The sequence below is a fragment of the Macrobrachium nipponense genome, chromosome 31 (genome assembly GCF_015104395.2).
Source record: "Macrobrachium nipponense isolate FS-2020 chromosome 31, ASM1510439v2, whole genome shotgun sequence".
NCBI classification, from domain to species: Eukaryota; Metazoa; Arthropoda; class Malacostraca; order Decapoda; family Palaemonidae; genus Macrobrachium; species Macrobrachium nipponense.
Window position 1 is genome coordinate 3543977 of NC_061093.1, and position 15174 is coordinate 3559150.

General features: G+C 37.0%; 1 protein-coding gene across 2 annotated transcripts in view; it reads right to left on the bottom strand.

Annotated features, from left to right (window-relative positions):
- LOC135206608 (discoidin domain-containing receptor 2-like) overlaps positions 1-15174 on the bottom strand; it is a 1678822-nt gene that overhangs the window by 118275 nt on the left and 1545373 nt on the right. For both annotated transcript variants that reach the window (XM_064237944.1, XM_064237945.1), the window contains exons 8-10: positions 9475-9685; positions 8291-8948; positions 4960-5095 (exon numbers count right to left, since the gene is read on the bottom strand). In XM_064237944.1, coding sequence (XP_064094014.1) covers positions 4960-5095; positions 8291-8948; positions 9475-9685 — 1005 coding nt within the window. The remainder of the gene's footprint in view (positions 1-4959; positions 5096-8290; positions 8949-9474; positions 9686-15174) is intronic.

Below are 15174 nucleotides of genomic sequence, written 5' to 3' on the forward strand. Positions count from 1 at the left end.
GGAAATATAAAAAAAAATACAGAAAACGGCAGATATTAGTGTCTAATCCTTAGTTTTCGAGGTCGGAGAGAAGATTAGTGAAACTCCCATGCCATTTAAGTCCAAGTTCAGCCCCCAATTGGGAGGGGAGTGAAAAGGGGGGTGAAATGGAAAGGTAACCAAAACGACAGATATTAGTGTGTAATCCATGGTTTTTGAGGTCGCTGAGAAGAGTAGTGACCCTCCCGATGCCCTAAAAGTCCAAGTTCAGCCCCAATAGGAAGGGGGGGGGGGGGGGTGAGAAGGGGTGGCATGTAAAAATAATTGAAAACAACAGACATTGCTGTCTAATCCATAGCTTTCGAGGTTGCTGAGATGAATAGTGAATATCCCAATGCCCTTGAAGTCCAAGTTCAGCCCTGATAGCAAGGGGGTTCAGAAGGGGTGGGAATGGTGTGACGTGTAATAATAACTGAAAACGACAGATATTGAAGGGGTGGAATGGGAGTCACATGTAATTAATACCTGAAAACGACAAATATTAAGTGTTTAATCAATAGTTTTTCAGGTCGCTGAGAAGAACAGTAACCCTCCTGATGCCCTTTAAGTCCAAGTTCAGCCCCAATAGGGTGGGGTGTGAGAAGGAGGCGACATGTAAAAATAATTCTAAAAGTTGCAAAGTGACCTTCATCTTTAGATTGTGGAGTAACAATTATGCCTCTCATCCAAGGCTTCAGAATCCGTATACAATACAAACGTTGGTCACCCACTAAGGCTCACTGTTACCACCATACCATAGCACTTCACTAGAAATTCCATCAACTTCTGGTGCTTATCAGTCTTCAACCACCTAATTACTCTGCTAACGTCGTCAACAGTTACCTCCATTCTTGACCTTGCACTAACACAGCACTTTTGCAGCATTCAACTTGCCTCTCTTGTCTATTTCATATTCTAAATTCTTCCGACTACTAATTCATTTACCCTGAAAAGAATGTCAGGAGCATCTCTTAATTTGAATTTTCTTATTGTGAGGTCCATTTGTTAATAAACATTCCTCCGTGTACTTAACTATCCTGGAAAAAATAATAATATTCTCATTGATAAAATTCCTGTTCGTCTTACCCGTTCTTTATTCATTACCTGTTTTATTTCTCTTTCACTTACCTCATCCATCTTCCTGTATTACATGATCTCTTCGTTCATGCAAATTCACCAAAAAACATTTCCTTTTATTCAACCTTCACCAGTTCTTTGGTGTCCGATTTCTATAAGTTTGTACACAAAGAGTTTCTGCTTTCCATATCACTTCCTTCTTGAGTTTTACATAATCCCCATTTAGTTTTCCTGCCACACAGTATTTAACCTTGGCCACAGTTCATCCATTTTCTATGTATAGGGTCTTCGGACTATTACACTTCCAAATCACTAGTCTCAGTGATCACATTTCCCACTTAACCACGAGAGGGTTAAAGTCTATTGACGCTCTTATGTACATCTATACCTGACGAATTCATATTCATTTATTAGAACAAGAATAGGCCATCCTATTCCATCGTAGCCAACGGGGAGATTTTTATACATACTTTCTGTCTGTCTGTGTCTCTCTCTACACTCATACTACCCAGATTTCTCTTTTGTATTACTGTTCATGCTGAAGTAAAACCTCGTTAGTCTATGAAAGAACTTAGATCACTCAAATTGTCTGTTTATTCACAGTAAATTGTTTAAGAGTCATATGCCGGGTCGCGTGGTCGGTATTATAAATCAACAATCATAATGTGTGATAGCCTTTATATTAGGCTTTATAATGCCAGTAGTGATATTCCTAAAGCACACTAGTCGTATAACATTTCAACATTAGCCATGTTTCCATTGACTCTCACTATACATATACATACACATACACACACACACACACACACCATATACATATATATATATATATATACATATATATTATAATATATATATATATATATATATATATATATATATATTTTTTTTTTTTTTTTGGTGTTTTTTTTTTTTTAATTGAATACTTTGTAGAGACGAGCAAATCCCCCCCAAAAACCCAAAAAAAGCGTCGAGAATTCTTGAAGTTAAGAGAGCATTGTGGCTATACATACACACACAAAACACACATATATATATATAGATATATATATATATATTATATATATATATATATATATATATATATATACACATATATGGGATACGATACTTTCGTCTAAAGCACTTTGGGCCAAGGAACTTTGGTCTAAAAACAACTTGCTCTAAAGACGATTCGGTCCAAAGACACTTTGGTCTAATGACGCTGTGGTCTAAGACTATTATGTAAAAATGACAATTTTGAAAAAAAGGTAACAAAATGGAAACACTTCTGTAATATTCCATAGCTTCAGCAAGAGCATGCAACATTTTAATATAAATTTCTTCCGATTTCCCAGGTCGTAATACAAAAATAAGAGGATGTTTCAAATGTTCCATCACCGAACCAGTGCTTTGATGAACCTAACTGTTGTATAGACGATGGTTCTGCAAAAGTCAAAATTCTCTCTCTATCATCTTGTCCACTATCATGTACTAGCAAGTCTTCTCCTCCAATGCTTATTCAAAATCTACCTTGAACGTCTACATTAGCCAAGGATGTTGGAAGATTCGGAAATGTTTATTTCTTAAATTTCGAATATTTTGCGGGATGCAAGCATTGTTAGGAAGCAGGTGTTTCTGATGTTTTAATAGCTTTTTCTTTAATTTTGTTTAATGCTTGGAACATATACACTTTTTCGCTACCGCCTGCATGGTTGTGATCTGAAGTCTTCATAACTTTGTCATTTCTGCATAAGATAAGACGGATGGGATACCTTCGATCTTCACATCGCCAATACCTAGCAGTTATTTTTTATTATTATTATTCGTATAATAGTGCCCATTATAGCAAAGTTTATCTTTTCCTCGGATTGTTTTCACAAATTGTAAGAAGAAAGTAAAATAAGAAACAATAAACTGAAAAACTTGTAAACATTGAGATCTACCCGAACAACATAACGAGGAAACATTCACAAACAAACAAGTCATTAAACCATAATAACAATTTCCTGATAGTGCTTTGCTAAGAAGAGTTATTAGCCAAAAGTGTCTTGAGAGAGAGAGAGAGAGAGAGAGAGAATTACCTTTCATGTATTCCCTTAGGATATGAATTAATAAAATTGACCAAGGCGATAGTGCAGCTTAAAATGAGTTTTTAGCCGAAAGTGTCTTTAGACCAAGTTGTTTTTAGCCGAAAGTGTCTTTAGAACTATGTATCTTTAGCCGAAAGTGTCTTTAGACCAATGTATCTTTAGCCGAAAGTGTCTTTAGACCAATGTATCTTTAGCCGAAAGTGTCTTTAGACCAATGTATCTTTAGCCGAAAGTGTCTTTAGACCAATGTATCTTTAGCCAAAAGTGTCTTTAGACCAATGTATCTTTAGCCAAAAGTGTCTTTAGACCAATGTATCTTTAGCCGAAAGTGTCTTTAGACCAATGTATCTTTAGCCAAAAGTGTCTTTAGACCAAGTTGTTTTTAGCCAAAAGTGTCTTTAGCCCAGAGTGTCTTAGACTAAAGTGGTTTATACCAAAGAGTTTTAGACAAAAAGTCCTAGACCCATAATATATATATATTATATATATATATATCTATATATATATATATAGATATCATATATATATATATCTATATATATATACTCATATATATTATATATTATATATCTCTATATTTATCTATATTATATATATATATAGATATATGAGATATATATATATATATATATATATATATATACATACATGGTGTGTCAATGGAAACATGTTTAATGTTGAAGTGTTATATGTTTTGCGTGTTTAGGAATATCCCTACTGACATTATGAAGTCTAATAAAAGGCTGTCACACATAAAGACTACTAATTTATAATACCGACCGCACGACCCGCTAAGCACATTATTGTGAATAAACAGGCAATTTGGGCGATTGAAGTTCTTTCATAGACTAACGATGTTTTCCTTCAGCAAGAACAGTAATAATCCAAGGTCGAGTGCTTGGCCTATAATTGGGTACATAAGCGAAATCTGAAGGGTATGAGTGTAACAGAGAGAGAGAGAGAGAGAGAGAGAGAGAGAGAGAGAGAGAGAGAGAGAGAGGGTGGTGGGGTATATTAGATAAATAGACAGGTTGGAAGAAGTAAAGCAACGATGTGATTTATATTGCTGATCGTACTGTTGTAGCTGCATTCTCAGAGAGAGAGAGAGAGAGAGAGAGAGAGAGAGAGAGAGAGAGAGAGAGAGAGATCGTAGACTTTTCTGGAGGAATGTTGCTATGGTTGCAGCTGTTGTGGTAGAGGTCGCCATGGTTACAGCTTCTGAGAGATTCTTGCACTGAACTATCACTTCTATTTCAGTCTTGTCGTGTATAAAGTCTATGTATCCGATTGTTACCCTTTCACATATTGCCGTTCTCTAATAAGGATAATTGATAAAAATAGACCTAATGTGCACCCACTTATCTTATCCTTTTCCTTTCCTTTATCGGACGGGCACCTGTAAGAATATGCCTTTCAATTACTGAGTATAACTTGCTTACTTGAAAGTATCCACATAGTATTTTACTCAGCAATCGAGTACTTTCAGGCCCTATCTGTGGCCCTTTCAGAAGAGATGTGTAGTTTGAGAAAGGGCCACAGATAGGGCCTGAAAGTACTCGAGTTCTGAGTAATATACTATGTGAATACTTATAAATAAACAAGTTAAACGCGGTGATTTTGTGAATTTCTTTTTCCATCCTCAGAAGAAAACCGAAAGAAGTTTTTGTTTGGTTCAATATGCTATTCCTTTCTATAATTCGTTATACATCACCAGCTAGTTGGCTTTTGGACAAGTAATCCTGTAAACCCTCATTCTAAAAGAAAGAAGAATAAAGAACAAAAAATGACATACCTTACAAATAACAGGTGGTGTGAGGTATTTCTCAGGTGGTGGGGGTACTGGCGGCGGGGGCGGGGCAGGACACAGTCTCATCATAGATGGAAACCCATTTGGAGGAAGAGTTGTAGGAGGTACTGGGCCTGAAGTGCTGTCCAAAAAAAAGAAAATAAATTAATAAATAAAATAAAATAGAAATTAAAACTCCATTTATCTTTTACGTGAATTATTGCATTTAACTTGTTTATAAATGTTCCAACTGCTTCTTCATTCACTTGTATGAAGTGAATGTACATAAAGCAAAGTTATAAACACTGTATCCGTGCACTAAAACATTATGTTGTAGGAAGCCCACTAGAATTTGAAAAAATTGGAAGTTTTTATTTAAGCATTCAGAGTACAAGAATGTGCTCTGCGAAAGCTTACTTAAAAACTTTCGATTTATTCCAAATTTAGTTAACTTCCTACAAAGTAATGCACATAAATGTTTCCTATAGTGAAACTCAAGAGGCTCGTAGGTGAAGAAAATGACACCCAACTCAATAAGGGTCTGATGGATATATAATAACTACTTTAGATGTACTGATCCACTTCAATGGTCTCAATCAAAATTTCACTCATAAATGGTCATTTATGAATAAAAATCACAGAGATTTAATACTAACAGCCAGAATGATATATAGAGAGGGCAACAAGTCTAAAGCTACTCACACAGATACCTATTTAACTTTATTAGATTATTATGCTTCAAGTGTGACGAACCATACACTAATTATATAATGAATATATATTGTAATTATATAATATATATATATATATATATATATATATATATATATATATATATATATTCTGAATTTGGGTCCAAAAGTGTTCGATTTTAAAGAAAAACATTCCCCCGTTTATTGTCTAAACATTTTGTGAACGGAACAAGAGATCAAACGCCGTGGCAACTTTTATGCAAATCATTTAATCACACCTAAAATAAAAAGGAAGCTGACACTTCAAAGAGAGCTGTGCTTTACACTGAACAACACAGACTTATGATATTCTAAAACTGACTCTTTTATTTGTTCATCAGTGAGTTACTTTAAATAAATGATGAGATTTGCCGTCGCCTGCGTCATTCTGATGTTCGATGCGCGTCCGACTATTGTCTTTGGGCCTATCTAGAAAAGCGGGATTTTCAAGCTCTTTTGAAATGGACGTCAAATGAATATCGGCTGCGTAATGACCTCATCAATAAGAGGATCACAAACGCATAGAAGCATCAGGTGTTCGATGCTGAATCAGAATCTGCTGATGAATAAATATATCTATTAGAAGGCTACTCAATTTTCAGTGCGATTTCATTTTTCAGCTGGGTGACGGAATATCAAAATATCATCTATTTTCAATCAGCAATTTCCAACATCGGAAGCAAGTCACAATGACTGCAGAGTGATTCTGCTGTTGACTTAGGGGGGAAAATTGTACATAGCGGACCCACTCAAGTTTTAGCGTAAAAACTGGCGTCAATTATGCACGAAATTTCCATTCTAACAACAAATCGAACTTCTCTTAGTGACTTCAGTAAATGCGGGTTTTCATTTTTACTTTTTTCTGAAGCACAATAGGATCTTTTATACAAAGTAATTTTAAAACTTCGTCACGTCAGCATGTTCTTCGCTGAGTGTTGCCATTTAGCTTTCGAACTCGTCGCCAAGTTGCCAAATATTTTTTCATTACTGCTACGTACCTGGAAGCGCATGTTTCTTTCATTATGAAATCACAAAGGCACTAATCATTATAGCTCAAATTTTAACATTAATATTGGCTACTCGGTGTACAACGTATTAAATGCAACGAGTAATCGTGAAGCTTAGTTTATGACATCGCCATTTAAAAAACGATTGAAATCTAAGTACTTTAGTATAGTCCTCTTAAAGATGTCAAGATTAATTGGGAAGACGAGAACGCAGTTTTCATCCTTTTCAGATATATTCGAAAGCAGAGACACGAAACAATAGAACTTTGCGTCAACCAAAGTGACTTTGCACACAAGCATATAAACGGCTGAAGGGCGGGGAAGTAATGTCTAGATCCTGAACATAGGATAAATCCCTACCGATGCATCCTCATCAAAAGGGCATCCAACCTCCTAAGATGTATCCACCTCATCTAGAAAAGTATTCCAGTCTCCTGTCTTTCTCCGTATGAATTTAAAGTTACGCCCAGATACAGTAGAATCATTGTATTACAGGTATCACTGTGGTGACAGAGAAGTATTTTCAATAATAATTTCTATGGTCCCAAGTACATGAAATGAGGTATGCTAAACCTGTAGAGTTTATTTGCTGCAAGAGTTACAAAGGTAAGGGGGATGGGGATAGGGGAATGGGACGGTGCCTAAATTGGCCCAAATGATGACGGGCAAAATTTTTGTCTAAGTCGGGCATGCAGTTCGGAATTCTATAACACACCAACATACAACATACAAATATTGTTTGTGATTGCGTGTGTATGTGTGTGTAAACAGCTCCTTCGGGACAATGAATATATTATAGGGAGCATTAAAATATGTCAAGCGAAGATAATGGAATGCTTAGAAAATGTTGATGTATTTAAGAAATCTCCGAGGCGGTAAAGACTTGTTAGCGCATTTCTGAAAATGCTGATAAACTGTGATGAAAGCTGAAGGCGTAATGAGGAGACGAGTACGCATGCGTGAAAGTGACTCGAGGGCGGTGTCATACGATTTCTATGTCAACATATATATATATATATATTATATATATATATATATATATATATATATATATATATATATATATTGTGTATGTATGTATAGTTACAAGTATCACTTGGTATCTAATTCGACTACATCTTGTGAATAACAAACACCAAGGGAAATTATGTTGATAAGTCCACTTGAACATTCACGTACTGATTTTATTTCCCTTAATAACAAGACAAACAATGCAATCTCATTGTTCATGATGTGCTTTAAATGAAGTTTTAGTGTCGTATAATTGATAAATCGGAAAGCCACATTCAATAGCCTGACCTATTTCTTGGTACTGTTTTGGTCTAATGTTATCGAGTTTATTCAGGTTGGTGGATATCACAATTATAAATCATATAAACATTCAATGGGTTTCAGAGCTAAAAAAAAATGACGATAATATGAAGATTTAAGAAGTAGAAGACAGAATCTAACTTTAATCTTAGGCCCAGAACAAGGACATGACAAAGGACATTCCAAAAACTCTCCCCTGTGTTTTCACATCAAAATGACCTGAAGGAATCCGTCAAGGTAATTAGCTTCATAAACTTAGCATTTTTAGCATCTCACTATGACAATTACCTGAAAGGCGTAGATGAGGCAGAATGGGGAGTTGTAGCATGCGTGAAGGGCGTGGGTGGTGCGCTGATGGGCGTTGTACTGAACGGGGTGCTGGCATTGGTGTTGAACTGTGGTGGGGGCGTGGAGAGGATAGGCACTGCGTATTCTCCGCCCACGACACCACTGCCGTTGCTCTGGTGGGCGGGTGTTGCAGCACTCTCTTTGCTGAAATCGCTGAAGTGTCTCCCAATGGTGGCGACGCTGTATTCGGAGGCACTGAAGAGTGGCGTCTTGTAAGGTTCGTGGTAGAGGGAACCCTCTTCGTCAGGCACAGCGACGGGGCCGTACATGGCAGCACCAGCGCCCGAGTAGCTCGTGGCCAGCCGGAGGCTCTTCATGTCGAAGGCGACGCTGGCAGTGTCGGAGAGGGGACTCTTGAGCACGTGAGGCGACGACTTCTTCTTCCTGAGGCGCCTCACGTAGATGAGCAAACCGGCTGCTACCAGCAAGAACACGGCCACTACAAAGCCAATGACCACGCCCATGTAGGCGCGGGTATGGGCGTGCACTGCAGAAACTGCTGAAACGTCTCTGGAATCGTCGCGTCGACCTGCTGTGTGTTCTGCTGGAGAGGAGGTCTCGCCATCTGTCCAGTCCGTTAGGTTACAGACACACGGCTCTGCAATGAGAAGAGATATATGCCTGAGACTTCAATAAACACGTGCAAGGGGAATGCAATACTAAGTATGCAAATAACACGTGGAAATTTTTAACTACGAATTACATTTCAAAAATAAAACCTGACTTCCTCAAAGCTCATATAAGGAACTAACGCTCTCAGGAATAAAAACTAAAGTTGACTTAGTTAATAAAACATTCAAAACTTATGAAGTAATTCTAAGGATTTACAGGAACACTCTAGAATGCATTATGTAAAAAATAAACATGAGAAAACTCGATAATTTGCTGGTTTATCACTAAGAAAGAGAGCATATATGTTTTATTTCTAAATCATTTACCAGTTCTCGAAAAACAACCATCTGAATCGTTAATTTTCAGCGTAAAGAGTCGTAGCTTGAAAGTATACTAGTCAAACGTTGATATAAAAATCAAATTGACATGAATTAAGGGCCATACACTTAAGAAAGCAGTGAATAGTCAAGACCAAACATAAAAGAATAGATGAGACTGGAGGTCACACTTACCACTCTCAAAGTAGACTTCACTGATAGCCAGCCATGGGCCGGTGAAGTGAAGGAAAACCTTGAGGACTTTCCCCGTTCGATGTCTGAGGTCAAGGGTTATATTGTGACCTCCAACGGGGAGGTTTTCAGGCCAGGTCGATGTCGAACTCAGGGGCTGCTTGTGATAGTGAGACTCGTCCTCTCCGAAAAATATCTCGGCCTTCGTTGGTACCTGTAAGATAGGAAGGCGAAAATCGAGGTTAATCTTCAGCATTTCGAATCACCATCTAAACACGTTAGGCAAAATATATATACTAGAAAACAGCAACAAATTTCTCAGAGCAAAATCAAAATTTGCTTATAAACATGCCACAAGCAATAAATACATAATATAATATTCACAATTCTAAACGTTGAACAGATACACTTCGATTAACTGGCATGTACAGTTTATCTATTAGTTTCTTTTAAAAATCCAGTTCTGGTAAGCATATTCATGGAATGTTTTAATGACGTACTTTGCATCAATTTTTTTCATTTCTCATTTTATGGTAATTCAATTCATAAAATTTAAAACTGAAATAGAAAATAACAATTCCTCTCTTTAGATACCTAAAACTCAAGACTGAAAATGGTCCGAAATTTGATGTATAATGAAAACTCAATTATAATCACAAGTTATTTTCAGAGTTACAATTCAGTAAAACGATCGCTGTTTTTTTATAAGCTTCTTCCTTCACAAGTTTAGAGCTTGTGATCCAGGATACACCGGTCCAGATATAAAGAATGCTTGACAATTGTATAGTATAATAATATGTAATTCAGGACCATTTCTTAAAAGCTACCGCGACAAAAAACCTAACTTTCTTTGGTATTTTCAAAACAAAGAAAGCATCATTCTTATAGTACCACTTTCGTTAAAGAACCCGTCCCACTGGTTTATTTATTGAGAAAGTTGGACACTGTTATTTTTAGGTAAGTTACTAGAACTAGTCTCTGCCATTCTTTTTCTTTACTCACCAACGTAGGTTTTAGGTATATGTAGCAAACGCATTGCTAGAGCTCTCGTTTGTCGTTTGACTGAAATTAATGTTCCCGATTGCTGCGATAAACATTCTGACTATTCCCTAAGCAATACATCTGAACGCTTATATAAACAAACAAACCTCATGCCTCATTTAGATTATAAACATGCCGATTTGTATCGACAACATAAAAATACAAGCTCAAGAAAGACGGGCTTTCAACAAACAGTCTGCTCAGGTCAAAAGCAAACGAACGATGGTCTTTACAAAACATTTCTTTGTTTATCTCATCGTGGAGTGTTGATGACATGCATACGGCACAAAATACTAGATTAGGCATACATATTTTTGTTTTCATTAATGGGCATTAGACCAATTTATAATAAAAAAAGTAATTCTAACTGAAATGGAATCAATGTGTGCTTAAGAAGCCCAGTAGAATAAAATACACGGCGAATCAGTAGTATAAGCCTAACCTCATTGAGCCATAATTTATGTTCTCGTGGTAGTAAACTATATCAAAGTTTATTTTTCAGTTTCCGAACTTTGATATTACTCTGGTGTAATTTTTTTCTTCTTTTTTTTATGCATGCAATGAAACTGTACATAGAGTAAAGTATGAATGATAGATATGATTTATCTAAGAAGGGGCGAGGAGATTTTGAATATATATAAATTACCAAATATGTAACTGAAGAAATAGTTTAATATTTATCACAATTAACCAACGACATCGGAAACACTGAATGTCAGCCAATCACATACTACCACTGCGCACGTGCCACATCTTCGCCCGTGCGTGGAATAGTTGAAATGAAACCGACTATAGTTATAAGATTGTTGGGAATATCTCCTAAACTGAATGTGTAAGTGCAAGTGCAGTGCAAGAACAGCCCAAGACTCTAATACTTTATGTAGACGCAAACAAATTATGATATCTATGTTGAAAAATCAGAAATTATAAACGAGTGCGGTAGACAAGCCGAAAGGGCTTGAGAATTTTCTCGTGAATATCCGGAATACTGCTTGACGTTTAAAACCATCGGTAGCTTGGCATTATTCAGCCGAACATCCAGGTACCAAGGTCGACCTTTCTACGTACCTATTTAAACACTAAAACTAATTAGGAAATGGGGCTCAATTAATACGTTATGTTTCGCTGATAAAACAAATGACCACCAACATTGCCTGTAAGTCTTCAAACTTGAACTGTTTCCATTAAAACTGTACTGATTAGTCTTTAATATTTCTTTAAATATTTCTCTATCGGGCCTAAGTTGTTATCTTTCACGAAAATAATTTGCTTGAAAGGCAAATCCAGCCAGAGTTGGTCTACACCAATAACAAATGTATTATTGAACTTACAGGTACAATGTCTCGCAATGCAGAAAATTTGCTTTCCCAAAGAAAACCTCTCTGTAATTCTGGCATCAGTAATTCAAATACTAATGCTAATGGGGACCGTACGTGATTGGAACATTTTACCATAATAGTCTTCTCGTCTGCTGTTACAAATCAGCAGCTGTTTGCACAATTCAAATAACATTTACTACAAATTTCCGAGATATTAAAGAATTCAGTCATTTTTCTGCTTTTTTCAGAATATCAGAACATGATAACTCATCGGCCATAATGCAAGACACGTATTCGTCGAAAAGATACTGCGATATTGGACTTTTTCATTGAATCTTTGTTTCAAGCTTCTGCACCATATTATGTTATAAAATAATATTATTAGAACTTGAGTTCTTACTTACGTTCGGTTTCAGGAACAAGTAGTCATATTTCATTACAAATCACTAGTTATTTTTTTTAATGAACTCTTTGACACTACTGTTGCAGTAGTACTATAGTAGATTCACATCAGCCGTGCATTTGATGTCTATGCCAGTCCCTTACGACGTTCCTGATTGGCTGTTGATACGCCAATCACAGGGCTGGAAACTCTCAGTCTCTCTCTCGAGAGTTCATATAGGGAGGATGTATGTTCCCCCTCTCCTGAGGGATGCTTTTGAATGACGTATCCCTCGTGAGAGGTGGAACATACATCCTGCCTATATGAACTCTTGAGGGAGACTGAGAGTTTCCAGCCCCGGATTGGCTTATCAACAGCCAATTAGGAGCGTCGTAAGGGACTGGCTTAGACATCAGATGCACCGGTGATGTGAATCTACTATAGCTGTGCATGCTTTTTACTCAGGAGGAAAGGAATATGGAAGAAGGTTGTTTTCAGTAGACATGGGTCTCTAACGCAAGAATAAGTATTCATTCGTGCTCAAGGGAGACGGGAGAACTACCCATAAATAATCTAAGACCGTGTGTGTGTGTGTGTGTATGTGTCTATGTGCGAAGGGGAAATGCCGTAAGACCCCCATAAAATATGTCTTCCATTGACTGAAAAGTTCTCGGTGTCTGCTGCGTTCCCTGGAGAAATTCCCCTACATTTACAACCTCTCCATTTCTACCCAGCGTCTCCCCCTGAAACAGGGAATGAGATGGAAAAAAAAAAAGAATATTTATCTTGTAACGTGAAACAAAAGAACTTGCTGGGTAGCGCTGTGTCATTGTTTCTTGTAAAGTAAAAGAAAGAAAAGGGAAAAAAAGACAAAAACTGAATGGCAGCAACCTAAATGTCAATAAATAAATACATGTGTATGTTAAGGCTGGCTGCAGTCTGCCTTCACCTACTGTTGCTTTCATTCAAAGTAGCCTAACAACAGCAGTATCATATATTTTCATTGCGGTTTTCTGGATCAAAAAAGCATAAAATTAATAATAATAATAAAAACTATCGGGAATAACTTCCAACGTACGAGCGAAAATGGAATTGTCCTGAGACTCAAGTCATAGTAATCGAAATATTAAGGTTTTGCTTACATTAGCAACCCGGTTGTCTACAATATTAATGAGGAGTTCAAGTTCTTCCCTTCACTTTCACTATTACCTGAGCAAAACAAAGCGATGCACAAAGAGATTGCACTAACCATCGGCGAAACAAATATTTTTATGAACAGATTTTCAATCACAAACATACAATGAATTATAGTACTAATAAAAAGTGATATGAGAGCAAAATCAAGTTAGTAGATGATCAAACTTAGCGGAGAATTAAAACACCTTTGAGTACCAAAAAAAGGATAAAGATTTAGACAGGGAATTATAGCAACTAGAAGAGAACCACACGTTCAAATTTTCAAAACACGATTCCAGTGACCAATGGTGAGCGGTAACATGGTGTGTCGAGAGGTTAGTAGCATTTCGTTTTCTTTACCGTTCTCCTTTGAGAAGGAAGCCATGTTAGGCCTTGCCTTTGCTCTTTTAAACATGAGAGTAATACCGCATCTCGTTCTGAATGTTTCCGAGGAAAGAAAGCATTGAAGCATCACCGACCGCCTTTTTGTTTTAGTTTTCAAAGGAAAAGGACAATGGTTCGTTCTATTTTTACGGTTAAGAATACTGGAGCATTGGCTCATAATAGACTTAGAAAGCAAGATAACATTATCACAACTTATACATACCTTCTGCATGATTATTAAGTTTAAAATGAAACGCTGACTTTGATCTTCCATAGCTAGAGAGTCATGAGGTTTCCTGATTTACTGAATGTGTCACCTGGAGTTAAACGCAAAGGACATCAACAGCGAGCCACACACTCAAAAACTCCCTTCACATCCTTGCCTCCACTTACAATACACACTGACTCACTTATAGATATACTACAGAGAAGAGATTGGACAGACAAGCAGTTCCTCGTTGGACGAGTGGTTTTTATGTTCGTCTACCAGTCTGGTGGTCGGAAGTTTGATTCTCCACTCGGCCAACGTGGAATCAGAGGAATTTATTTCTGGTGATATAAATTCATTTCTCAATATAAAGTGGTTCAGATCCCACAATAAACTGTAGGTCCCCTTGCTAAGAAACCAATTGGTTTGTTCCTAGCTACGTAAATAATATCTAATCATTCGGGCCAGCCCTAGTAGAGCTGTTAATCAGCTCAGTGGGCTAGTAAAACTAAGATATACTTATTTGGACATACATGTGATGATCGCGTGTATGTAAGGCACCATTGTCATCGGTTGATTCTCAGAAATGGCAGTGGCAGCGACCAAAGAGACCAGCAGCAACAAAGCCACTTCAGGCACCCAGTGCTGGGTCATCAACTGTGTCACTTACAGAAAAAAAGTATATCTTAGTTTAACCAGACCACTGAGCTGATTAACAGCTCTCCTAGGGTTGACCCGAAGGATTAGATATTTTTACATGGCTAGGAACCAACTGGTTACCTAGCAATGGGACCTACAGCTTATTGTGGGATCTGAACCACATTATATCGAGAAATGAATTTCTATCACCATAAATAAATTCCTCTGATTCCGCGTTGGCCGAGCCGAGAATCGAACTTCGGACTTTCACAAGTAAGAGACCTATTTTCATTCATGAAAATCTTTCTAACTGTGTTGAAACAACCTCAAGTAAACATGTGTTAGATAGCAGTCAGCTTGCAGTCAACTACTCGCCTGCTTTATGAGCTAATAAAATAATAAATTCTGCAATACCTTTTCATTATAGCCAATTTGACATTACATAAATTCATATGGCCTAATAAATTTGCATGTAGGGTTACTGTCAGTCAATATACCATGGTTGATTGACAATTTTCCCTACTACTAATACTACAATGTTCACAGTATCATGA